Raw genomic sequence first — 26,694 nt, forward strand, 5'->3', positions numbered from 1 at the left:
TGTGAAACCAGTTAGTTGGCAGTGACATGTTGGTATGAAATGACAAAGGCTTTACCTGTGGATTTTGGAATAGAAAGTGGAAGTTTCTGAAACAAACCTATATTTCATCATATCTGTGATACCATGAGTTATAGGATGCACCATTATTTATGTGCCACAAAGAAAGAAAAAACACTGATAAACTTTGACACAGTGCTTATATCACTTAGAATTTTTATTTTATACTTATTGAAAGAGCTTTTTCAGGCTTACTTAGAGACAGCTTTTGATCATACTGCTTTTGTAAATATGTAAAAAGGAAAACGTAAGTGAAACAAATTTCCTATTTCTGAAATTGTTTTTTAGCTATTCCTAAAACTTTTTCACATTCAGAGTCCAATTCCGAATTACTTCCTGTTTCAGAGTCATCATTGTCTGCATGGTTGCATGTAATATATTGTCTTCCCTACCATCAGGAGCATGGGTAATGCTGCATTTCTGTAAAAAGAGCTCTGCTATTGTCTCTGACACTTTTTCTCAGCTGTGACAAGTTTGATGCTGGTGCTTTTTGGTCTTACCAGAAAGATCACTGGGGAAGTTATCAGACAACAGCCAAGGTTCACATTCCTTTCTGAAATGGTGCTAAGTGGTTTGCTGATTGAAAAGGCCTGAGGGTTGTAGTTGTGCCTCTAGGGATAACAACCATGTTCACATATGTGCAGGCCATGACTGCTATGCCCCATGCCACTTTGTCTATAGCAATTTTAAGAAGTATCCGAGTTTCAGAGGAGTGGTAAATGGTGGGGGGTGGGGAAGGGATTATCTCAGGATTTATAAATTAGGTAGAATTGAAATGCTAGCTTTATAACTCTGGGAAAGTTAGTTAACTTTACTAAGCAAACTTAGAAATACTGTGGTCACAACCTGAAGTTGTAAATTACTCTTAAGGATGTTCTCCCAGCATTTTTTTTTTTTTTAAATCAAGATATAATGGATAAGTTTAGCAAAATGCCTGGATCTGAATTTCTGGAATTCTACTGACCCATAAAAATGGCTGAAATTGTTTAAACTAGCTATTAATGTAATACTAGTAATAAGCTAATGATTTTTTTTCTTTGAATGCCAGATGCTTCTGCATAATGGAAGTTTTTTATACTATTTTCATTTACTCTTACTATGGGCATGTATACTGATATAATGGTTTAACCTGATACATAAAGTTCAAAGACTATAACCTATGCTTACTCAGTTTTTCTGTAGGTTGGTAGTGTAAAAACTCTACTTATGATGTAGAAACCTAGAAATCAGAAAATATATATCCTTAAAGATGTCATGGCAACACAGCTATTTACAGTAAATACATTGGCAATAATTTTTGAAACTTTCTCTTTAGAAACCAGGATAAAACTGAATTTCTAGAGTAATAATGATTTTATAACTTTGTACTATTTTTCTTTCATCACCTTTATTGTTGATCTGTTGGAAGTTTCTATAAATGTTGTACATCATAGCCAATAATTTTTACTTTTCCATATGTTTGAGGTGGAGTATGGGGATTTTTCTCTTCTAATCTTTATAATGAGATATTTATAAGGAAGTATATGGTGACTGAGAGTTCAGTCCAGGACTATAACATTGTTATAACTTCTGGGTAAACCTCATATTCTCACCTTTTTTTCTATGATGATGGCCTGAGCCCTGAAAGCAAGTTAATTTTCTATCCCATCTTGTTACATTTTTATAACTCCATGGCTTCCCTTATTATCCCTAAAGTATCCTCATCCCCCTTGGTGTATTTCTTGTAACTAAGTGAACCCATTATTGGTAGTGGTAGAATCCAGTGTATTCCCTGCATTCTACAGAATAATGTGTACATGTGCAACTTGCTGCTGTGAAGTTCTGTTTTTTGAGAGACTTTCACTGATAGTGGAAGGAATGGAGTCAGAGCAACAGGTTCTGGTTCAGACATGGCCTTGTCAGAGTTACAGAGGCCTCATGGGTTTAAAGTTCACCTCTATCACCAGGGAGTCCCTGACGGAAAGGAAGAGTACTTGACCAGTGGTGCTGTCTCTGGCCCCCGGGCCTTACTGATAGTGGCGCCTGTGACACCCAGTATACACTTCTTGTTTTTTTTTCTCTGATGCCTTTTAGTTCAGCCTCTTGTACAGTTGATCTCCTGTTGGTAGTCTAGGTTTTTAGGAAAAGAGCAGCATAGGAAAGATTCAAAGAGGGTGCTTAGAGTTTTAGAGACATAAATCCTCAGTGATCTTGGAAATGATTTTGGTAATTAACTGCCACAGCTGGGTTTAATCAGATGGCCTGGGAAATGCAGAATGTGAATACCATTCCTGTTAGATCTGGAACAGGTAATGGGGCCAGCATTTACTGAGGAAATGTGATTTTAACTGAGGAGCTGTATTTCTAGAAAACTCTTTCCTCTGGCTTCTTTCTCCCATTGTTACCTGTAATTTCATCATCTTTCCATTTAATTCTGTACAATGTGATGTCTTTGGGGCCAGCGGGTATTTTTATCCACTAGTTGTAGACATGTTTGTTCTTAGGGCTCTGCAGTGGCTGAGGGAGTCCGGCCCTACCCACTCTCTGGTTGCTTGGCACCAACCCTCCCTGGTTGTTGGGCATCTTGTTTACTTCTGCCCTTAATTCCCTGCAGGTGCGTAAGTACAAGAGCATGATCCTGGAAGACCTGGAGTCCGCCCTGGCAGAGCACGCCCCTGCGCCACAGGAGGTTAACTCAGAGCTGCCGCCTCTCACTATCGATGGAATTCCAGTCTCTGTGGACAAAATGACCCAGGTAAGGGGCGGGGAGTGAGGAGGAGAGACAGGTGGCACAGGTGTGGGCGGGCCTCACATCACTTTTTTTAGTTTTGTCCTCAGTGATCCACCATCAGAGTAAGATGCAGGCTGGAGTCTGATAGTGAAACAGTAGCAATCTTGGAAAAGAAAATGTAGGCCAGAAGAATGCCCCCAGCAGAGGGCATGGATATGGTCTTCTCCTGTTGGCAGTTTTTTCCTTTCAGTTGGGCCCTTGGGTTAAAGAAACTTTTAACTGGAATTGGTTTGGACAGGAGACTGTCAGAACTTTGATGAATCACAATCAGATGGGGCAAGAGACCTGTAGTCTCTTTTGAGCTGAACTGTTCCTCTTTCCATATAAATTCTGAATTCCACGACACTGGGAGAGTGGTACCACAGGGGCCTCCCCTCTCCAGGAAATAAGAATGGAAAACTCCAGACGGACTCCCTCCTGGGTCATTGCTTCCCTGCTCTCCCTTTGAGAGGGAAAGTCAAAATGTGCTAATCACGGTAAATCAACATAACCTCAGGTGTTTTGCTGAGGTGGCTCCTTTTGTTTTTTTAGCTCTAAAAGTGATAGCTTGATCCAGATCAAATGCTTTTTTTTATAACATATCTTCCTACCGTTTTTCTTTATTAATACTTATAGCTTTAAATCCAGTGTGAGCTTTCTTTTCTTATCTTTGTTTTTTTGTTTGTTTGTTTGTTTGTTTGGCCGTGGCACATGGCATGCAGGATCTTAGTTCCCTGACCAGGTATTGAACCTGCTGCAGCGGAAGCACAGACTCTTAATCACTGGACTGCCAGGAAAGTCCCTTCTTTATCGTGTTCAGACTTCAGCAGCATTTATCATACTCCTTCCTTCTCAGAACTTTCTTCTCTCAGTTTCTGTACCCCCACACTCTCCTGAATATCCTCCTGCCATTCTGCGTGCTCCTTCTCAGCTCTTCTGCTGGCTCCTCTTCCTCTTCTCACTTGACCAGTATTGGTGTGTCCCAGGGCTCTAGCTGTAGTTTTTCTCTAAGTAATCTCATCCTGTCCGATGGGCTTTATATCCCATCTGTATGCGGTCTATACCCCAGCTTATATCACTAGTAGATTTCCAGTACCAGACAGGCCCAAAACAGAACTTTGATTGCCTCCACTCCCCGCTCCAAATCTGTTCCTCCCCTAGTACCCTCACATCAGCTAACAGCTAGCTGCACAGTCCCTCTGGTTGCTCAAGTCCCCGCATAGGAGTAATCCTTGGTTTCCCTGTTTTGCCCTCACTACCCAACAGCCACATTTAGTTCTTCAGCAAGTCATGTCATTTCACCTCTGAACATATTCTGAATCTGACCATTCATCTTGGTCCCCTTCACCACCCTTGCCCAAACCTTTAGCTTCTCTTGCATGGACTCTTTCCATTGATCAGTTCTGTTGATCTTTCTGTTGCAGTCCATGTGCTACAGAGCCACCAGAGATTGTTTAAAAAACTTAAATCAGGTGATATCACTCTTGTGTCAGCCCTTTAATGGCTTTCTACTATTCCTAGAATCAAACTCAGACACTCCAAGGCTTCTGAGGCCCTATATAACCAGGCCTCTGCCTCATTTCTCATTCTCCCCCTTAGTCACTGTGTTCTGGCCATGCTCGCCCTCCTTCTTTCTGTCAAACATGCCAAACTCTTTCTTTCACTTTTGTTATTTCACCTGCCTGAAACATTGTTCTCCCAGACTGTTGCGTGACTGACCTTACCTTATTCAAAGTCTAGCTCAGATATCACCTCCTGAGACAAGCCTTTCTTGATTATCCCATCTAATGAAGCTTTCTTTTCACCACCAAGTCACAGACTAATACAGCCCCATTTTACTGTCTTTACAAGACTTTTCACTACCTGAAATTATCTTATTTGTTAAATTTATACTTGTGTGTGGTCCGTTTCTTCAGCTAGAATTGAGAGCAAGGGCTTAGTTTCTTTCCATTCCTCACCACGGTCCAGTATAGCTGCCTGGCATCAGATAATACCTGTATTCTAAATACGGTTGACCCTGTGTATCTGTGATTTCTGCATCTGTGGATTCAGCTGGGAAAAAAATTGCAGAAAGTTCCAAAAAGCAAAATTAGAATTTGCAGCACTGGCACCAGTTTCCATAGCATGTACGTTGTATTAGGTATTGCAGGTAATACAGAGAGATCCAAAGTGTACAGTGGGATGTGTGTAGGTTGTGTGCAGATCCTGTGCCAGTTTACGTAAGGGACTGGAGCATCCTCTAATTTTGGCTGTCTGTGGTGGGCTTCTGCAGCCAATGCCCCGAAGATGCCAAGGGACTGCTATAGTAATAGTATCTGTTCAGTAGATGACCTGAAGGTCAGAACAGAAATGAGTCCAGTGTCACGGGTAAGGGGATCGTGAGGCTCCCGAGTAGTCATTCATGCAGTGCAGACATTGATGCTGCAGCTCAAGGGGTGGTGCCTTTTTTTTTTTCCCTAAGTCTTAACCGGTTTAAACTAGCAACTTGGTCTGAAGTAATGCAGTATTTTATAAATATAAAGCTAAATTGTAATCTTTTGATTGTTGGATTCGTAGATCTTTCTGTGGACACTTGAAGCATCTCTAGATAATGGTTCAAAAAGGAAAACATTACCCAAACTTTTTTTCCTGTCACTTCATACCTTCTATTATTAGTAATACGTTGGGCTATTCTGACTGGTTAAAGAAAACATAAGGTGAATTTTACCTCATTAATGTAAAGAATCTACTCTATCTCAGATATAAAGTACATCTAAAGCTGACTAAGCTTCTGATTAAGAGGCTTACTTAATCAGAAGTGAGGAGTAATCATTAAGAAGAAGGAATGTACCATGTTTAAGAAACTCTTCTTCTGCCATGGGAGTGTTTTGCTTCTTTGTCACATTTGGTATGTTCAGTTGAAATAATCTGAGATTTTTATTATATTAAATCATGGCTACTGATAATTATGAAAGTTTGCTGATGATCATAGAAGTCAGAGCAAATAGTTTAATTATCATGTTTTGGGTAAAACATTTGAAACTGTTTTTTCATTTTTGTGAAATATGCACTCAGTATAACTTGGTGCAGTGGTGCATCCAAGGAAAGCTGGTACCAAGTCATGAATCAGTCTCAGAGATGCTTTGTTGGAAGCAACATCTTCTTTATGGTTGTACATTCCCTCCTTACCCTTCTCACCACAGATGACGAGTGAAAAATAACACGTGGCAAACAAAACAAATGGTGAGGAGGAATGAGCAGAATGATGAAAAACCCAGCTCCCAGCTGAATGGGAATTTCTGAGTATTCCAATCCTGGGGGTGGCCCCCCACAGTTTTCTTTTTTTTTTTAAGTTATATTTAATTTGGTTTCCTCAAATAATTTCTTAATGTGAGACAGATACCTCCCTTTTAAAAAAATTTTAACCTGTTGATCCTAAAACTATTAAGGGTAGTAAAAGCAGAGTTTAATTTCAAACCAAACCTAGATAGGCAAGGTGATGGGAATATAAAGTATCAGCAATAGAATGTACATTGGTAAAGTTTTTCCAGAAGACAAGTTGGCAAAATTTTCAATGTGCATGTCATGCCCTCCAAGTAAGCAAAGACATATGCTCATGCCATTGTTTACAAAAGGAAAAGCTGAGAATAATGTGACTGAATAAATTATGGTAGTGGTGTTTACCTGGAAAGAAGAGCAGCTTAGCCCAGAAGAGACTAGAAGTGAATATGCAGTAAAATATTAGATATTAGAAATGATGATTATCTATCATCGTAGAATAATACTGTGGTATATTAAATTAAAAACTGATTATAAAATAGCCTTTCTTATATACTGTATAATTTTGAGGAGTTTAGGGCTTTATTTCTGTTTGTTTGTTTCTACTAGAGGGCCTAGATTTTTCCATTCAGGGAATACAGAATTGAGTTAATTGATCTCATTTGTTTAAAACATGCGCACAAAACTTGCCTGTGTGCACGCGTGTGTGTGTGTGTGTGTGTGTGTGTGTGTATGTGTGTGTGTGTGAGAAATTTTAAAGGGGTATACACCAATATTAGCAGTGATTATCACTGTGTGGTGGCATTATGGGTGATTTTCATTCTTTGTCTAAAGCGTGAATTACTTTTATAACCATAGAAGCCCCAAGTTGAATTTTTTAAAGTGCAAGTTTGATGATGTTCCTGCTTTGTTTTGTCCAACGATTTTTTTTTTTTTAAGTGTTCTGGTGAAGATGTCAACTGTTTTTTGTTTTTGTTTTTTAAATTCTCCTACCTGTAGCTACTGTGTGTTGGAAGGCACAATACTAATTCTTTACAGGAGTATCTCATTTAATCCTTGCTGTCCAGTGTGAGAGTGTGTTTATGTGTGTATATAATTTCTATTTTATAATCAGGGAAGAAGAGCTCAGATATGATATGTAACCATAAAGGACAAAGTGGATACCAGTTTTGGATACCAAATGAAGTTGAAGTGTATACCAATTCTAGGGACCATGATTTCCTTGAAGTGATAAAATTCCAGATTTGTAAAAGTGTGCTAGAATAGAGATGGACTTGGGTTAACCAGACAGCTTGACTAATCATCTTCTCTGCACTGAATGCTATGGAGATGACTACTTTACAAATATAATTCCATATACAACCTAAAATGAGTTCTGAATCATCCAAGGAGAATAAATTGCATTCAATATTGTTTCAATGTTATATGTTCCTTTATTTTGATTCTTTAAAAATTAGAAAATTAGCATGGTTAATTAGAGTCAGAAGATCTAGTCTTTAAGTCCCAGGTCTACTGCACAGTAGCCCTGGTTCCTAGTTTCATCTAATGAAAGTGAGAAAACATATGCCCTCCTTCCTTATGGAGCTGGAGGTAGAAAAAATGAGATGTTATATTGAAAACTACTTTGAAAACTAAGGAATCACACAAAGTATTACTACTAATTAGAAATGCTAGATATATATGTTACCTATATTGAATAACCTGAACATAACATTTCTCACTCATTTTTCACTTAGAGAAACTTAGGGAACCTAGAATTTTTATTTTGCTCAGCAGTGAAGTACAACAGTACAGTTCACAGGGTATTAAAGAATTGAGGCATAAAGAGAGAAAGCAACGTAGGGATTGAAGCAAGCTAGTGACAAACAAGTAGAACTTAGACTGGAGTCCATACTGCCAGTGCTTGCTTCTCCCTCTCTGTCTCTCCCCCGACTCCTGTCATACTCTCTCTCTTTTTTTTGTGTAAAACTATATTGTGATCATCACTCAGATTGAGTGTTTCAGGTAGTTTTGCACTGAACAGTTACTGTTATAAAACAAATTTCTTGATTTTCTCTGACAACCATCAAAATTGCCTTCTACAACAGATTGAAATTAAGATACTAATAACATAGTATCTTAAATTCTGTGTGAACTGAATGCCCTGATTCTTTTAGGAATCAGCTTACTAGTTTTGGTTTTTGTTGTGTTTTGCTTACTTTTGGTAAAAGTATAATTCTTTATGAATAAATAGATTGTTTACCTGAAAAGCTTCTGTTTTTACTGTTATAAATATATCTTGATTCTGATATTTTTGTGTTTATCCGGCAAAAACCACACAGCTCTATAGTATTTTTAGTGAAAAAAATGAAGACGTGAATTTCTAGGCTCCTTTAAGAACAGTGGCTAGACTTCATCCCATTTCTGTCTGCCTCTTTGCATAAGAATTGAAGGAGGTGGAGAAAAGGCTTAGGAGAAGAAATCATTAATTTAATATAGATTCTGCAACCTTGTTTACAATGAAATAATTAAATCATCTTTTTCAGAGATTTTGAAGGACAATTTGGCAAAATTTTCTAGTATACTTCAGACCAGAGACCAGAGGATGGTCTAATTGTACTTTTCAAGCTTCAGTGTACAAAGAAATCACCTGAGAGTCTTGTTTGTTTAAATGTAGATTATGAATCAGGACTGGAGTGGGATCTGAGATCTGCCTTCTACCTTCTAGATGATGCCAGTGCTGCTGGCTCTCAGACTGTAGTTTGAGTTTAAGGACTTAAATCATTTCTTGTAGAGTCTTTAAGTCATAATTATGATTTTGCTGGTGGAAAATCAGTTATGTTCTTTACCACATTTGAGTTCTATAGGAGTCTTCTTGTTCTTGGGAGGTTGTTAATCTTTTTGTAATTTGTGTTAGAAAATATCCAGGCAAAGAATTACAGAATAAATACCTCTGGAAAGAACAGTCTGGTATTATTGGTTAAAATCCACTCCTTTTCACCTCTCCCTTTCCTCTTCTCCCTTGAACTTACTGCCCTCCTCTTACTCTCACTGGGGCAGTCTTTGTTGCTTTAATATCCCCTTGGAGTAATGATGCAACAGGATAGTAATTCTTCACCAGTTTTCAGGGGAACCTCCAGAAACATTCAGCACAGTGTGATTACTTCTTTGGAAGAAATTATTCACAGGGATTAATAGGTTTTACTTAGAAAACATTCATCAGTTATCAAGTTAGGTTTTTTTGAGTATTGTTTTGCTTTGTTTTAAAAAAGCATATATCTTCCCTTTTCTCCTCAAAGGCTAGGAAATTATGCTAAGTGAAATATGCCAAACACGAAGGACAAATATTGTTTGATTTCACTTACATGAGGGATCTAGAATGGGCAAATACATAAAGACAGAAAGTAGAATAGAGGTTACTAGGGGTTGGGGGAAGAGAAATGGGGAATTATTGTTTAATGGATAGAGAGTTTGTGTTTGATGGGGAATGGGTTCTGGAAATAGCGGTGATGATTGTACAACATTGCAAATGTACTTAGTGCCACTGAACTATATATTTTAAAATGATAAATCTCATGTATATTTTACTACAATTAAAAAACTTTTTAAATAAGAAGAGGTGGATAAAAAGTAATCAGTTCAGTGGTCCTCAAACTTGGCTGCACAGTAGAACCACCAGGGGAACTTAAAATCCTAGTGCCCAGGTCATGCTCTAGACCAATTAGACCAGAATATCTGGGGATGAGATTTAGGCTTCTGCAGTGTTTAAACTCCCCAGGCAGTTGCTTGTGCAGTCAACTTTGAGAACCACTGTTATGGATCACAGGTCCTAACTGCTTCTCCTACTGTCATGTCAGAATCTGTGTGCAGAGTAGGCTTTTCTTACTGTCTGAAATGATCAAAAAGTATTGATGTGTCTGATGCCATTCCACATTTTGTAAATGTTAGGTAGGCAGGATGCGATCAAGAGAAAAGAAAAATAGCAAAAACATTGGCTGTGTTCTTAAATAGAGCACAGCCTGTTTTGAATAGAGTAAAATAATTCAGGTTTTATTCAGGAATACTAAGGGAAGGGAACATGCATTTATATTCTATATTCAGGACAGAACTAGATTAGAGAAGAAGAATTATGTACTATATGGCAAAGAATATCTAGAACAGATGACTATTTCTTTCAAATTAGTGAAAAGATAATTAGAAAAATAAAGTCTTATGAATTGTAAAGAAAAATAATCAGTACACATATAAGTCTCAGCCTCACTAGTAATGATAATTAAAATAAATCCTTTCTCCCACATCGAATGAGCCAGAATAAGAAAGAATAATTAGAAAATGTGAAGGCAGCTCAGGAGGCTACATGTGAAGCCCCCGTGCACCCCACGCTCTCAAGGCAGCTGGCAGGCAAGAGCCAGGACCTGTCCCGGCCCAGCGGCTGTGGACAGTGCACAGGTGCTGGAGCTACGCTCTTCTTCCCTTTTGGAAGCAAAACAAAGGAAAAATGTGAAAAGTGAAGGGAGGTTTTGAAATAATGGGTTTTGTTCTGCACCTTTGGTGTGAATAAGATTCACAAAATCTTCTGGTTATGCAGTATTTATGAAAATGTTAAATGCATATACCCTTTAACCAGCAATTCTTTTCTACTAGAGAAATACTCACAGGTGTGCTTAAAGAAGCATGTCCAGGCGCTGTAAACAACCTAAATGTTTATCAATAGGAGAATGGTTAAATAAATTGGAAAAATCTGTACTGTGGATACTAGGCAACTACTTTTTTTGAAAATGAGATTATTCTCGTACCACCATGAGCAGATCTCTATGGCGAAATGTTGAGTAGGAAAAGTGAATTATACTAAAATATGTAAATATATGTGTTTTCTTTCATCACATAAAACTGCCTTTCCAGCATGTGAAGTGAAGTTGCTCAGTCGTGCCCGACTCTTTGCTAGCCATGGACTATAGCCTACCAGGCTCCTCAGTCCTTGGAATTTTCCAGGCAAGAGTACTGGAGTGAGTTGCCATTTCCTTCTCCAGGGGATCTTCCCAACCCAGGGATCGAACCTGGGTCTCCCACACTGCAGGCAGACACTTTACCGTCTGAGCCACCAGGGAAGCCCCATTCCAGCATATATGTGTGCAAATGCATAGAATTTGACCTGTAAGAAAGGATGTTCATCAAATTAATGTCTCTGGACAGGTAACTAGATAGGGAAGGGTGGATCAAGAAGAGGGCTTTGACCTTATCTGTGTTATTTAGATTTTTGTACAGAAGAGCACAGTTAGGATAGGTAGCAGAAACTGACCAGTCTTAAGACTCCTTCAAAGAGAAGGTAGAATTTTAAGAATGTTTTGATTAATGGGAGGGAGACAAGGTAATGGATTGATGGTATATGGGGACAGAGGCAGAAGTGTTGGCTTGAGAGAGGAATGTCTTCATTGGCTGTCCCTTGAATTCTGTGATTTTATCTTTCCTTCCAAACTTGTTCTTCCTGTGTTTCCAATGAAGTGTGTTTTATGGGAAAATGAGATTAAGAGAAACCAGTGTTTCTGCTGGCCCTCCTGGGGAATGTGGGGACATAGGATTGGTGTTTCTAGTAAGGAAAGCCACTTTCATTAGCTCTATGAACAGAGGTCAGGGGTACAAATAATTCCCAATAATGAGCAAAAAAATCATTTTGCTTTTATTTTCTAATGCCCTTTAAATATCCATCAGAGTATGATAGGGACTGTCAACTGGAAGTTCATAATTTTAAATTAAAATAATGAAGCCATAGTCTGAAAGTTCTTCGGTTTTCCTTCTCTGCTCCGTTGCTGTTTTCCTATGGGATGTAGAAAACATCATTTTTTAATGTGGCTTGATTTTAGCTGTTATTTCTAAATCTGTTGCATATTCTCCACCCTCTTCAGTAGATATGGGATTGGCAAACATTTTATTTTGAAAGGCCTTTTCTTGGTAACTGAACCTAAGTGGACATCTGAAGCCTCAAAATTCCTCATCTCGGGTACATGCAGAGCAAAGAGAGAGGGAATAAGAAGAGTATTTGGGAATATATAAGGGTAATGTATTGTTGGCCCACAATGAAGTGGCTGAATTTACAAGTGGAAAATTTATAGCATAAGAAGAAGTATTGTTTCATTTTGGCCAAATTAAAACTTTAAGAGTTAGAAAAATCTTCTTTTTAAAAACTATCTATGGTTTCCATATAATCTTTATTTTTGATTGCCACTGGCACAAATTTAACATATTTTTTCTTTGCTGAATGTGCCCTGGAAGGAGTGGTGTTTTCTACTGTCTGCTGATTTGAGGTGGGCTTACTTACCAAACTGGACACTTGAAGCCCGTCTTGAGCCCTAAATCGGAATGAGAGGCCAGGAAAGCTTGTTGCGGCCCAATTAAAGGACAGCCGGAGAGGATAAGCTTTACCTCTGCTCATCCTGTTGATTGTCTCCCCTGCGGATTAAAGACAAACCTTCCTTAACAAGCACATTGAGTAGCTTGGGTTTCCAAAACTCTCCAGGACCAGTAATTAATCCAACTGGTAATGAGAGCACAGTGTTGAATTCTAGAAAGAAATAATTTAACTCTTTCTATACTAGATAGCTCATGTCCCTTTATTAATATACCTTTGTGAGCACTCATTATTTGGAACAGTATAAAAATAGTGTGGTGGAAAATTGCCTTTATCATGTTATCTCTGTGCAGTTAAAAGCAAAAATTGTCCTTCATCCCTAAACTGTACATACTTGAAAAGTTAACTTTTCTGGTAAAAAGTGCTTTTTGCCTTTTATTTTTATATAGAAGCAAATTTTGTACAGTTGATAGTACTTTAAAAAGTTAAGATCTGACCCTATATTGAAATTTGTTAATTTCATTCTGGGTCCTTTTTTTTTTAACTTACTGGGGTTTTTTTGTCTGTGGAAATCTCCTTTCCTTTGTGCTGCTTCTGTTTCTGCTGCCTCTCTCATTAGCCTCTACTATGTCTTCTTCCTAGGGCTTTGAAATATTTCCCATCTAGAAATTCTAGCAAATAAAACATCTTTTCAGACTTTCAAGAAAACTTTCGTTTTTTTGTTAATTTAGAGATATTTAGCCTTGTTGTTTCATTATCTCCTCATTCTATGGATATAAAGAACTCTCCTTTTGGAGACTGTTATTGGAGTTAAAAGAAAGGGGAGATGTAAAAATCTGTGATATGAGTTTACTTTGTTTATGCATCTGAGAAAGCTATTGTTTCTTCATATGAAGAAATGTAAATATTGTGAGGATTGAACCTTTTCCTTCTCTATATAACTGAGGCTAGAAAAAGACACACTCCCAGGAAGCTAGGATAAAGGGAAAAATGACTTTGAGATGCACTTTCTTAAAATAACTGAAGAAGTGACCTCATGAGCCAGCTGATAGCCTGGGTTTGCAAATGGATACATTTCTATTAGCCTGCTGCTTGATGCCACAGAGCCAAATATATAACAGAGTGTATTATATCATATCCTGCAGGCAGGAGACTGTCTGGGAGATGAGGGGGGCTTAGAAAGAGAGGTGAAATAGCAGGCTTGGGACACGAATTAGCAGTGTAAATACTGTCAACCAAAACTTTTTATTAGGTGAACATTACTGACTTGGGTTGTGATTCCATATTATCTGCTAATTTATATCATCTTTCAATTAAATAATATTTAAATGAGAAAGCTTGATATTTAAGTAGGTTCTTCAGTACAAGGGTTGCTCTACTCATTCTCTCATTAATACTTAAGTATTCCCATTTCTGATTTTTTTCTTTCTCTATAAGCTACAAGTCCACATCCTTGGGTCTGACTCATGCTAAAATTGTTCTCATTTTGGTCATAAGAGGCAATATAAGTGTGTCCTTAGATGGAAGATGTTGCTTATGTCTGGAGTACTGTAGACCATCAGGTTCAAAGGAAAGCAGTAGGTCTGAGGGGGAAGACTATAACTTGATAAACTTATTCTCTTGCCAAAAATCATTGTTCGCAATTATGTCAAACTCATAGACATTGGACTACCTTACTAAAAACTTTTTAGAAGAGTTTTAGAGTTATTTTCCCTTTTTATTAAGTAAATCCCATTTACTTTCATATATTTTCATATAGTCAGTCATGTTGCTGAATTCTCTTATTGTTTATGGTGGTTTTTCATTTTATTCTCTAGGGATTTCCAGATACACAATCATACTATTTACAAATAATAGTGATTTTCATTTGTTTCTCACTTCTTATTTCTCTCATCTTATTGTTCTGATTACTATCTCCAGAACAACACTTTTTTTTTTTCTGAAAACATGTTGACTTTGTTTGACACCTTATATGCATAGATGTTCTAGAAGGGAGATGAGCTATAGCATCAATAGAACCTTAGTGGGTGGAAGTCAAACACAGGGCTAGGTATTATTGATCTTATAGGAACAAGTGTATGACATGCAGCTTAAGGTGCACTTTATCAGTGTACATATAATTCTCCATCACCCATGGAGCTCTAGTAACCTATGGTAGGCAGTCAGTTCTAACATCACATTTTGGAACTCTCTGGGACCCTCCAGGAAGGCTCTTTATTTATAATCTTAGAATTTGTTGGGAGACACAAACATATCCCAGATGTCTTTCATGACTGCTGATGACTGTGCTCTTGTTTTCCAGGCCCAGCTTCGGGCATTTATCCCAGAGATGCTGAAGTACTCTACAGGTCGGGGGAAACCAGGCTGGGGCAAAGAAAGCTGCAAGCCCATCTGGTGGCCTGAAGATATCCCGTGGGCAAACGTTCGGAGTGACGTCCGCACAGAAGAGCAGAAGCAGAGGGTGAGGCCTCTCCAGCCTGAGTTTCCTGCTGCTTTTTTATTCTGAACCAAACAGCTCATTTTTGTTGTTCTGCTTCTTAGGCTATAAAAAGTCTAAAATTGTGTGTAGTAGTCAAACCCATCCTTGAAAAGAAGTTTGATATCCACTAATTCCCATTTATCAGCCCATCACCATAAAGACTTGGGATAGGTCTGTGAATTTATATTTCTCTCTGCAGTTGCCTTTTGGACTGTTGTAATTTTATAAGGTGCTTGGAAAACTAAAGAAACTTGAAGTAAAAGTATTAATCACTTTGCATATTAAGTTGCTTCAGTAGTGTCCAACTCTTTGTGACCTTATGGATGGAGCCCTCCAGGCTCCTCTGTCCATGGGTTTCTCCAGGCAAGAATACTGGAGTGGGTTGCCATGCCCTCCTCCAAGGGATCTCCCTGACCCAGGGATCGAACCCATGTCTCTTAAGTCTCCTGCTTTGACAGGCAGCTTCTTTGCCACTAGTGCCACCTGGAAAGCCCCATTAATCACTTTGAAGACTCAGAAATGTCCTCATTTCTGGTTAGCAAGAATCACTGTTGAAAATATATATAGAGAGATGTGAAACTAGTCAAGTCTGCTGATAATGAAACATTTTAAAAAAGAAGAAAGACTAAACCAGGTATCCTCCCTTACTTGTTCTGCATATTTGTTTTTTGGTTAGCTTTTAAAATTTACTAAGAATCTTAAATAAAATTCTTGACAAAAGAGTAACCTTCTTTTATGAGAGGTTTACAAGTTGACCTCAGGTTCAGTTCAGTTCAGTTGCCCAGTCGTGTCCGACTCTTTGCGACCCCATGAATTGCAGCACGCCAGGCCTCCCTGTCCATCACCAACTCCTGGAGTTTACTCAGACTCATGTCCATCGATTCGGTGATGCCATCCAGCCATCTCATCCTCTGTCGTCCCCTTCTGCTCCTGCCCCCGATCCTTCCCAGCATCAGGGTCTTTTCCAATGAGTCAACTCTTTGCATGAGGTGGCCAAAGTATTGGAGTTTCAGCTTCAGTGTTAGTCCTTCCAATGAACACCCAGGACTGATCTCCTTTAGGATGGACTGGTTGGATCTCCTTGCAGTCCAAGGGACTCTCAAGAGTCTTCTTCAACACCATAGTTCAAAAGCATAAATTTTTCGGCGCTTAGCTTTCTTCACAGTCCAACTCTCACATCCATACATGACCACTGGAAAAACCATAGCCTTGACTAGATGGACCTTTGTTGGCAAAGTAATGTCTCTGCTTTTTAATATCCTATCTAGGTTGGTCATAACTTTCCTTCCAAGGAATAAGCGTCTTTTAATTTCATGGCTGCAGTCACCATCTGCAGTGATTTTGGAGCCCAAAAAAATAAAGTCTGACACTGTTTCCCCATTCCCTCAGGTTAGAGTAGGGTATAAAACCCAAAAGCTAATCCAGACCTTGATCAGGCGGGAAACCAGTGTGAAATCTCTGGTACTTGGTGCTGAATTTCCTCGTGTTCACATGGATCTGTGAGAAGTAATCCTGAAGAGAGTTACTCCATCCCAGTTTGATTTGATTTGTTTGGTAACTAACCAGCTGCTTATTCCCCAGTGGAACTAAATAACCAGCATTCCTTGTGACTTTATGTGCTTTTCTGGTCTTTTGATGACAGGTTTCATGGACCCAAGCACTACGGACCATAGTTAAAAACTGTTATAAACAGCATGGGCGGGAGGACCTTTTGTATGCTTTTGAAGATCAACAAACACAAACACAGGCCACAACCACACACAGTATAGCCCACCTGGTACCATCACAGACCGTAGTCCAGACTTTTAGTAACCCTGATGGCACTGTCTCGCTTATCCAGGTGAGGAAACCTTATGGTGAGTAAATCAGATTGTGGTTTCTGAAGCAGATCAGACTAGAGAATTTTATTTACATAAATTCTTATATGAACTTTATACAGCTCCCTAAGCTCTTCCCTACCTGAACTTGATTTTTTAAATAATATTTTAAATTACTTGTATTTTGCTAAATACAGAGCTGTAGATAGCTTTTCTGTTTATTTTCAAATCAAAGCTCTGTTAAAAGAAAAAAAGGTTTTAATTTTTTATTATTTTACTCTGTTAATGGCCAGGAAGCATTCCTTCTGACTTACCTCTTCTGAGGTAAAACACAATTTTTTGGTAGATAGGGAACGTCTAAAATTCAGATTGGGGTGAGAAGAGAAAGTTGGTTAGCTGACATAAGGCACCAATGATGAAACATGATGGCTTCTAATATTGACTTATTTGGTTGAAGTAAAACTCTGAAGCTCATGTTAGTGTCTGATGTATTATTTTAGTCGTTGATTTCATATTTCAGTGCATATTAATCATTACCTCTACTGAGTTTGGGATTGAATGAGTCTTCACTTCTGAGCAAAGGAGAGGTTGAAGAACCCATCCATTGACACTTATTACTTCAATGTTTTCGTTTAGGTTGGTACAGGGGCAACAGTAGCCACATTGGCTGATGCTTCAGAATTGCCAACCACAGTCACTGTTGCCCAAGTGAATTATTCGGCGGTGGCTGATGGAGAGGTAAGAAAGAGGATTCAGTCTGTTTTCACTTGATGCTTGAATGTATAGGTGGAGGAGAAGGTAGGGGCCAGAATACGAAGAGACTGTAAGTAGCCTAGACATCTATAGCATTGTCTTATCTAAACCTAAAAATATCATTCCATGCCAGTTTTGCAAATAGCATACTCTGTGTATAACAATTGAAATTAATGGATCTTTATGACTCAGACATAACTGTCAGGAACTTAAAATTTTACATTTGCAACATAGCATTTTATATCCATTAAATACTTTTATGCTGTGAATCCCAAAGAATTTAATCTTTAGACTTTATTTTAAAAAATTAGATCATTAAAACAAGTTGACTAAAACATTCTTTGAAGAGATATATATACATATATATATATTTGTAAATCAGTAGACATGATTTATTGTATTGTAAATGAGCCTTTAAAAATACTTCACAAGAAAATCCTTCCTTGGGAATTCCCGGGCAGTCCAGTGGTTAGGACTCAGCCCTTTCACTGCATGGTCCAAGTTCAGCCCCTGGTTGAAGAAGTAATATCCCACAAGCTGTGTGACACAGTCAAGAAAACCCCCAAAGAAACAAAAACAAAAAAAGCAAGAAAATTCTTCCATATCAAAAGTGAGCTAATTATGGGATATAAACTTAAAGGTAGTTAACTTTTATTGAGCACTCAGTAAACTAAGCACTTCTCACCTCTAGGAAGTATAGGTTCTGTTATCATCTTCGCTTTTTACATGGTAAAAGGGGAAAGGTTAGGTGACTTGTCCAAAGGTACAGAGTAACTTAAGTGTTGAAGCTGGGTAACACATTTAGAAAAATGTTGTCTAAGCTCTGAGCCATCAATGAAGTTCAGGAAAGGGTTTGTTAAGTCACTATGGGCTTTTCCCCTAAAGGTTGTACTCCTGAAGTTTCAAAACTAGCCAGCAGATGTGAAAGAACCATATCAGAAATGAAACTAAAAATATATTATCTCCCCTTTGTTCAAAACCATAGACTGTTTCCATTGAGAACATCACAAAATCACTATCATAAAATCACTATCATATGTGCATCTCAGGAAAGGTAGAGAACTGCTGCATTTCATGGCTAGTGAGGTGAAGAGAATTACAGCAGGCTCCTGCCAGCCAGTGTGTGGTGAGCCCCTGCCATGCTGCATTTCAGGTGTTAGATGTATGGAGCTGAATTACACAGGAGCCCTGCTCTCAGAGAGGGCCCGTGTGAATGAACTGTGGTCCTTGCTGTAAGAGATGCTGCAGAGTGGTACCTTCAGGATGGAGTGTTTCTGGTAACCGAGACTGGGAGGATTTGGGGCAGGAGCTGGCCTTTGGCTTTCCAGTACAGAAAGGTAAAAGTCAACAGGAGATTGACTTATCAAAGTATGTAATCATCATGAAAGAGAATGGACTAGCTGAGGGGGAAAGTTGTCAGTCCCCAAACACTAAGACTAGAGGACAGACACTCCCTGAAGTGTGAAGGAGTTAGCAAAGACAAAGGTTGGTACATTTATGGGATTGGTTACTTTTTGAAGTTATTTACCGTATCTCCCTACTGAACATTTCCTGGGTACTATTTGAGTTTCTTAAACACTTCTCTAGAGATGAATTTTTTGAAACCTGTTTTACAAAATGACTTCACGTAATCAACGTTTTCAAAAGTTCATGGAAAATATGAAGGGAAAAAAATCTTAGTCACATATCTATGACTTTTCTAGCAGACTAACATCATTTTAAGTCATTTATATGGAAGTGTGTGAATGACATACACAAATAACCTGTTGGTAAATATCCAAATTCAGTCAGATTTTAAAAATTCTAATCCTTCTCATATTTCCAATAAAACAAAAAGGATATGAAGAAAAGAAGCATACGTTGTCTCAGAAAGTGGCAAAATGTTTTAGATTTTATAGTTAGCTTCTCTTTGCCTTCTGATTTCTCTTAGAAGTTGACATGGTTGTTAGGCATCTTAGTTTTGGGCCCTGAGTGCTGTGATTAGTCAGACTATCTCACTGGCTTAGAAAGGTAAGACCACGTCAAGCCAACAAAGCATTGCATCAGATGACTCAGGAGAAACATCCTACTGCCTGTATTTAGCATAGTTTCTTCCTAGGAACAGAAACTACTTTAGAGAAATAAACAGTATTTATACTTTTAGAAGTTGTAAGGTCATTTTGTTATCCTAGCCTTGCCAGTGAAAGGTCTTACATTAAATCATACTGCATTCAACATCCAATTAGTTTCATCACTGTGATATCTGATAATAGTGGTACACATGATTCCGTTAAAGAAGCAGCAGAAGAACTGAAATATGGACACATTAGAGACATGAACTTTACACTGAACCATCAACACATGTTAACAGTTCTGAAGTAGCATAGCTTATTTTAGGTGGGCTTTTTATGAATATCAATTTATTTGAAATATGGGCACACTGAAGAACAAGCAGGGAAATGTGAATAATGGAACATATTCTTCATCTCGCCGTTAAGTAAATGCTTTTTAGTTCTGTGCCAGGCACTATATATGTTAGAAGTAGAGGAAAATAAAGATCTTCCTTGCTCTTACTGTTTTTTTTTCTCTCTTTAAGAATCCATTTACTTATCATTTTTTCCCCCCATTTATTTTTATTAGTTGGAGCCTTCCTTGCTCTTAAAGAGCCCACAGGTAGCTGGTAGACAAAAACACATCAGAGAAAATGGCAATGAGATAAGGATCTAGTAGAAGCCAGCCAGGGTGTGGTGGGACACAAGAGGAGAGGTCCTGAGCCTTGGGCTATAGGGAGTTGTCTTCAAGGGAGCTGTCCGAACTCTCATCTCACCTGATCTCAGAAGGGTGAATAGGAAGCAATAACAGGAAGGACGGGAGTTGTGTTCCTATCAAAGGGAGCAGCACACGCAGCATGTTACAATGTGAAAGTGGGAAGAGCCACAGGTGGTTCGTGGTGGCCAGAGTGAAAAGGTCGCCACAGTTTGAAAGGCCTCACTGTAGTGGCTCTCTCTCAGAAAAGCACAGAAACTGGCCATACGTCCTCTGAATATCTTTCCCTTCTGGAGTGTGTGGCCCTTTCTCTGGGACATGGTGACACCCAGGCATAGATAACCATAGCGTGGCTCCCAAAAGATGGCAAGGGAGTGCAGAAAGAGCCCAGGCAAGCACAGCCAAAGCACTGAGACTCAAGAATAGGAAATTCCAGAGAAACTTAACACCTAAGCTGATTGATGTATTGCCTGTCATTACTCTGAATAGAAATCTCTTCATCTACTTCTTCCCATTTCTTCTCCACCCTTTACCACAATCCATTAATCTTCTGTGCCATAAATTCAACTTCCTTAACGTATACTGTATATGGCAACATTCTAATAGCATTTCCACTACAAATAATAACTGTAACTAAATGCCTGTATGTGAAGTTGCTGCTGTGAGTTGAGCCTGAGTCCTTGGGAGAACTGCACGGGGCCACGCTCCGCAGTGGGGTGGGCAGACGTGTGGTTGGGGCAGATCTGGAAAGAGGAACTGCTACAGGGCTGGCCAGCTTCAGCTGATTTTCAGAATAGAATCATCGGCCATCTAGAAATTGGCAGTGTAATTCGTTATCTCAAATGATGATGTTTTCTGTGATGCTCGTTGGAGTAGTAAGACCAAAGCAATAATACCTTAAGAAGCAAGAGTTTTGTGAATTCCTGAGTGGGCACCTTTGCAGCTTTAAAGGAAGGAAGTAGGATGTCTCTGGCTCTTAGAGCACTGAAGGCTTGCAGCCACAACCCACTGCCCATAAGAACTTAGGGCACATATTAAGGTAGCTCAGAGTGGTGTCTCATTCTCTGGGGGGGCCTTTGACAAACATTTGAAGAAGCACTGTGATAATCAAAGTATAGCAATAGAACCAAAGAGGAAGGCATTTTAAGGATCTATTCTCTTAGAGCTTGTGGTGCTTTCTTTGGGACACAGTAAGGTACAGGCACAAGTGAACCAGCACTGGGCCCCAGTGGGAGCTCCAGTAAGAACAGCTAGCACCCTAAGACCTGAATCTGTAGAAATATTATACCTGAGCTGCTTGACTTATCACCTGCCATATTTTAGAACTGAAATGGCTTTCATTGCCCCTGCTGCTTTTTGGGTTTTGGTTGGGGGAGATGGGAGAGATACTCAACAGTATTTATTGAACAAAATGGACTGAAGTAGCTAGATTCAGGTATCCAGAACTGGGGGGCGGGGGTGGGGGGATGGAATCTCTTATTGTAAAGCATCATACTGAAATCAGTCATTGTTAACCAGGGACACCTCTGTGCCAGTCAGAGAGGACGTTTGGCGATGTCTGGAGATATTTTTGATTCTCATGACTGGGGTGGATGCTGTTAGTATCTCCTTGGGTAGAAGCCAAGGATGCTGTTAAACATCCTACAATGCACAGGACAGAACTCAAAACAAAGAATTGTTTAACCTAAAATGTCAACAGTGCCAAGGCTGGGAAACCCTGTGCTAGATCTAAAAAGGCTAAATTTTGATCTACCCCAAATAACCAGATAGGACGGTTTTTTGTTTTGTTTTGTTGTTTGTTTTGTTTCTTCATAATTCCTCACCAGTAAAAGAAAAGCAGTTTTTGCTACATTAAAAAAATTATTTATTAAATTTGGCAGTTTCCATCAAAAATAAAAATACAAAGTAATTTCGATATATAATTCTACCTCTAGGAATTTACTGAATAAGTAGACTTACATAAACTATACAAAGTAGTATATAAGTTTACCATCCAGTACTGTTTGTAATGGCAAAGCATTGGAAGCTACTTAAATGCCCATTAAAAAATGGCTGGTTAAAAAAAAAAAAAAAATGGCTGGTTAAATAAATCATGTGTATCTATGTAATGCTATGCAGCCATTATTATGAATCATGAACGAATGAAGCAGTTTGATACGTTCCAAGTTAGAATCATTTCAGAGCTGTATTGTTTGTGACAAAAACAGGGTACAAGGATATATGGAGTATATGCTGCAGTTTTTCTTCAGAGTGTGTGTGTGTGTCTGAATACGCTCATATATCAAGAGAATATCTCTACAGAGAGATGCAGGAGAAATGGAGAAACAGGTGATAGTAGTGGCCTTTGGGCAGAGTCTGGAATATTGGCATTGTATCCCCTTCGGTACAGTTTGAATTGTTTTTTAGAAGTGTACTATGGTTTATTCAAAAACTCAGATATTTTGAAAATTATTTAAAAGGATACAGTGGAAAATCTTGCTTTCTGTTTTCTATCCAACCTATTCCCACATTTCCACACACACTGAGGAAAATATTTTCATTGGTCTCTTTTGTGTCCTTCCAGAATTTCTTTGTGCAAACGTAAGCAAATTCAAATATATATTCTAATACCCTCTTTTTAACCCAGAAAATATCATGCTAAAAACCCTGTCCTATACATTGTAAGTCATGTTACCTTATAATATGTATGTATTTGGCTGAGCACATGGCAAGTTTTTAGAAATATGACTTTTGAAATCATAATCACCATCCTCTTGTAACTGGTTTTTTAACTAGCCTGTCCTTTTCTGCCTCAGGTGGAACAAAACTGGGCCACGTTACAGGGGGGTGAGATGACCATCCAGACGACGCAAGCGTCAGAGGCCACCCAGGCGGTAGCGTCACTGGCAGAGGCCGCAGTGGCAGCTTCTCAGGAGATGCAACAGGGAGCTACGGTCACCATGGCACTCAACAGGTGGAGGCAGGGGTGGGCAATAAAAGAGGAGGGTGACTCTGTCCCTATATACAGATGTAAAGAGAAACGTCGTACCTCACTTTGTCACAACTGGCATTTGGAACTTAATACTCTTAACCCATAAGATATTGTAAAGTTGTCTTGTAATTAGCCCTCACCCACCCCATTCCCATTCCACTCCACCCCCAGCAACCAGTTCAGCCTTTCTGACTTCATGATGAAACCTGCTGGTCAGGGATATGGGTCCCTTTTGCTGTATCCTGTTCTGTGATCATTAACAGACCAAAAGCAACAGCAAGGTGTACCTTGTGTTTTTAAAGGGACCAAAGGATGTAATAAAAAAAAAAAAAAAATCAAGAAGCTTTGGGATTGATTTTCCTTTTACCTTACAAAGAAACTGCTTTTTGTTATGGATATTAATCCATGTTTTAGCTGATCAGGAGCTAACTTTACTGACTTTTCAGGAAATTTGTTTCCTTTGCTTATCATTGCCTTTGAAATAAAATAAGTTTTGGATTATTGGGGAAAAACTGAACCTTTTTTCTACAGATATATTTAGGAAGGATACTGTAGAATGGAATAGTCTAGTAAGAGGTAGTTCCCAAAACGAAATTGTATTGTTTTCCATGTGGTTCCTTCTATTGATTGTTGACAGAAAAAAATCATCCCCATATTATTCTTATTGTTCATTGCTGACACAATTTTATTTTCAATGGACCCAGATATTTTAAACAATGGTTAAGAGGGTGTGCTTTGAGGCCAGATTACCTGGGTTTGAATCCTATCTCTGTCCCTTACTAGCTGTTTGACTTGGGCAATTTACTTGAGCTCAATGCCCAGGCTTTCCTCTGTGTAAAACGGGGGTAAAGACAGTACCTACTGTGAGAATGGGAGTGAGAGTTGGAAAAGTCAGTACATGTGAGAGCCTAAGATTAGTGCCCAGCGTATGGTAAGGTTGCTGTTACCATTATGCGCAGCAGCTATTAGTCCCAAATAGCCAGTGAATTCTTGTGACATGCCAGCACTCTACTAGGTAAGATTGTATATAACGAGTGCTCTAAGATACATTGCCTGCCATTAAAGAAATAATAATGTGATTGGGAGGTTGATTTCTGTAAAACACTTAGCAAACATATTAGAGTGTAATTCACTGTCCAATTGTATAGTGTGGACTATGAACATAGGGGGAATTCAGGAGGGGATTGCCTCCTCCAAAATATAAACATCAGATAAAGTTTAGATTGGCTGTGATGGATGGTAGAAAGCCTTGATAGGCTTAGGTACAGGTTCCCATGAGGCTGTATAGTATGATAGCTAAGACCATTTCTGAGGTCATATTGGTTCAGGTTTGACTCCTACCTCTGCAATTTAGTTGCCATACTGTCTTGAGAAATTTCACCCCAGTGCATTGGCCTCATCAAATGAGGATAATTTTCGTCATGTAGAATCATAAAGATTCGTTGAAATGATGGATATAAAACTCTCATCAAACTGGCTGGCCTGTAGTTAGCATTTCAGGACTTACATTTATTATCAATTAACTTAGATTTTAAGATTCATCTATTCAGAATTGCTTATAGTAATAAAAGATTAAAAATGGAAGTCCACTTGAGAAGAGGTGGTCCACATGTGACTTGTCAAAGGCTTGGAAACTACTAGTAAGAATGGAGATAAAGTGACTGGATTTTGAAGGAACTGTGGCCAGGACTTGGTGATTGAACTGAAACATATACACGCTTATCCTTCCAGTTACCAGTGAGTCCCTGAGTGACTCGGAACAGAAACTTTTTTCTTAGCCCATTGAACCATATCATTTTTCACTAACATGAAAGTCTTATTTGGTCTCTTGCATTGTGACTCAGGCCTACTCGTACCTTTGAGAGAAGACACATACAGATAAACTTCCTGAAAACCATGGCCAGAGTAAGACACTCCTTCCTTTTGGTTTGGTAACCCCTCACTGTAGCATGTGGTCTTAACAGGCCACCACTGAAGGCCAGAAGAACTTGATGTCATTGAGCCAGCACCTTGGACGGTCCAGTGAAGTGTGAGTGTCCTGAGAAGCCTGTATATGCTGGAAAATATGAGGCACATTTTTGACTCCCTTTCGTGTGAGGACCAGGGCTTCTTTCCAAAGGCAGGGAGGGTAATGGTTTCCCCTGGGGGCTTGTTAACAAACTCAGAGGCAGCTGAGGCGGCTACAGTGTTTACTCCAAAGGAAGGAGAATATGGTTCACCGTGGCATGAAGGAGTAAAGAGATGTTGAAATCTGTTTGCAATCATGGCCCCAGTGAGTGCTGGGGGATGGTATGTTGCAGCCTCTGCTGGAGGTGAAGAAACCAGGCCTGGCAGCGACGACTAGACATTGCAGGCTGTTAGGGGAACGTCATGGGCTCCTAATTCCAGGAGCTGCTACCACTGTCTAATGTCAGGAGGGTTGGGCTTGAAACACAAGCCCTTGGTGTTTGCTTCTCTGTGGGATGAGACCCATTCCCAGCCTATCCACAGAATTTGTTGCTGGAAGTCATCTTGGTGAAAAATACACTGTGAATCTGGTCTTTGTTCCTGTGGTAACAATGATTTCATAGAGCTGCTCTGTTCCAGCCATCTCTTTCGGGTGCAGGTGGAGCAGGCCTGGTTCTCTTAACAATCACCTGCACCTTTGCTGCACTGTAAGCAGCAGGTGTGGGCACAGACTAAAGAGAGAGAGGCCGGCCACTTGGAATGGCGGGTGGGGCCCAAGGCAGAGGGGCTCCCTCGGCTGTTAATGGGAAAGGCGGTCAGGACAGGTGCAGAACAGGCCTCCTTTTTTCCAGCCAGACTGTTACCATTTGTATAGCAAGTTAGACTGAGGGCCCTGGGCTCACAACCTGTTGCCCACCCTGGCTTTACAATAACCAAAAAGGGCTATGGAGAAATCATCATTGAATACTCTGGAAACTTGTTAATTTTAATTATTTTCAAAATACAGAATCAATCAGTACTTCTAGGAAGGAGATAGAGAGTCAAAGTGAACAAATGAAAAGCAGAGCATCACAACTCAAAAAAAAAAAAAAAGCTGTTAACCCTGAACAGGCCAACGGGAAAGGAAGTGAAATCACTGTTTGCTTGTTGCAGAGCAGTGATTCAGGTTTCAGTCTGTTGGTTAAGTCGTCCTAGACTTACATTCTAGGTCCTGCAGAGTCCGTACAGTCTTTATGCATAAAGATGCATGATAAATACGGGTAGACTGAATCGATGTTTGCCCTCCTATAAACGTGTACTGTGTTGTTGACAGGGAGATGGTTTTTACTGCCTGTCTACTGTGTATGGTGCTGTGACTCAGTGCTGTGAGGAGAGAAATACCCCAGGAAGTTAGAATTGCTGTTCTTTGACAGCGAAGAGGCTTGGCTTTAAAAAAGGAAGTGAATCCTATTTTTAAAGAAAAATTTACTCTTACCGTTTTTTAAATGAAAATATTGGCTTAAAATTAGAGATATTATTAAAACAAAGCATGGCTTTAATATATGGATTTGTATTTATTTGTCCACTAATGTGGGATGGACAACCTAGTTCAGA

General features: G+C 39.2%; 1 protein-coding gene across 5 annotated transcripts in view; it reads left to right on the forward strand.

Moving 5' to 3' along the window:
• Nucleotides 1-26,694, forward strand: part of NRF1 (nuclear respiratory factor 1) — a 121,801-nt gene that overhangs the window by 63,736 nt on the left and 31,371 nt on the right. For all 5 annotated transcript variants that reach the window (XM_043463703.1, XM_043463706.1, XM_043463707.1 and 2 more), the window contains 5 exons: nt 2,651-2,791; nt 14,692-14,850; nt 16,511-16,708; nt 17,322-17,423; nt 22,979-23,136. In XM_043463703.1, the coding sequence (XP_043319638.1) occupies nt 2,651-2,791; nt 14,692-14,850; nt 16,511-16,708; nt 17,322-17,423; nt 22,979-23,136 (758 nt within the window). The remainder of the gene's footprint in view (nt 1-2,650; nt 2,792-14,691; nt 14,851-16,510; nt 16,709-17,321; nt 17,424-22,978; nt 23,137-26,694) is intronic.

Source organism: Cervus canadensis, chromosome 3, assembly GCF_019320065.1.
Source record: "Cervus canadensis isolate Bull #8, Minnesota chromosome 3, ASM1932006v1, whole genome shotgun sequence".
Taxonomy (NCBI): domain Eukaryota; kingdom Metazoa; phylum Chordata; class Mammalia; order Artiodactyla; family Cervidae; genus Cervus; species Cervus canadensis.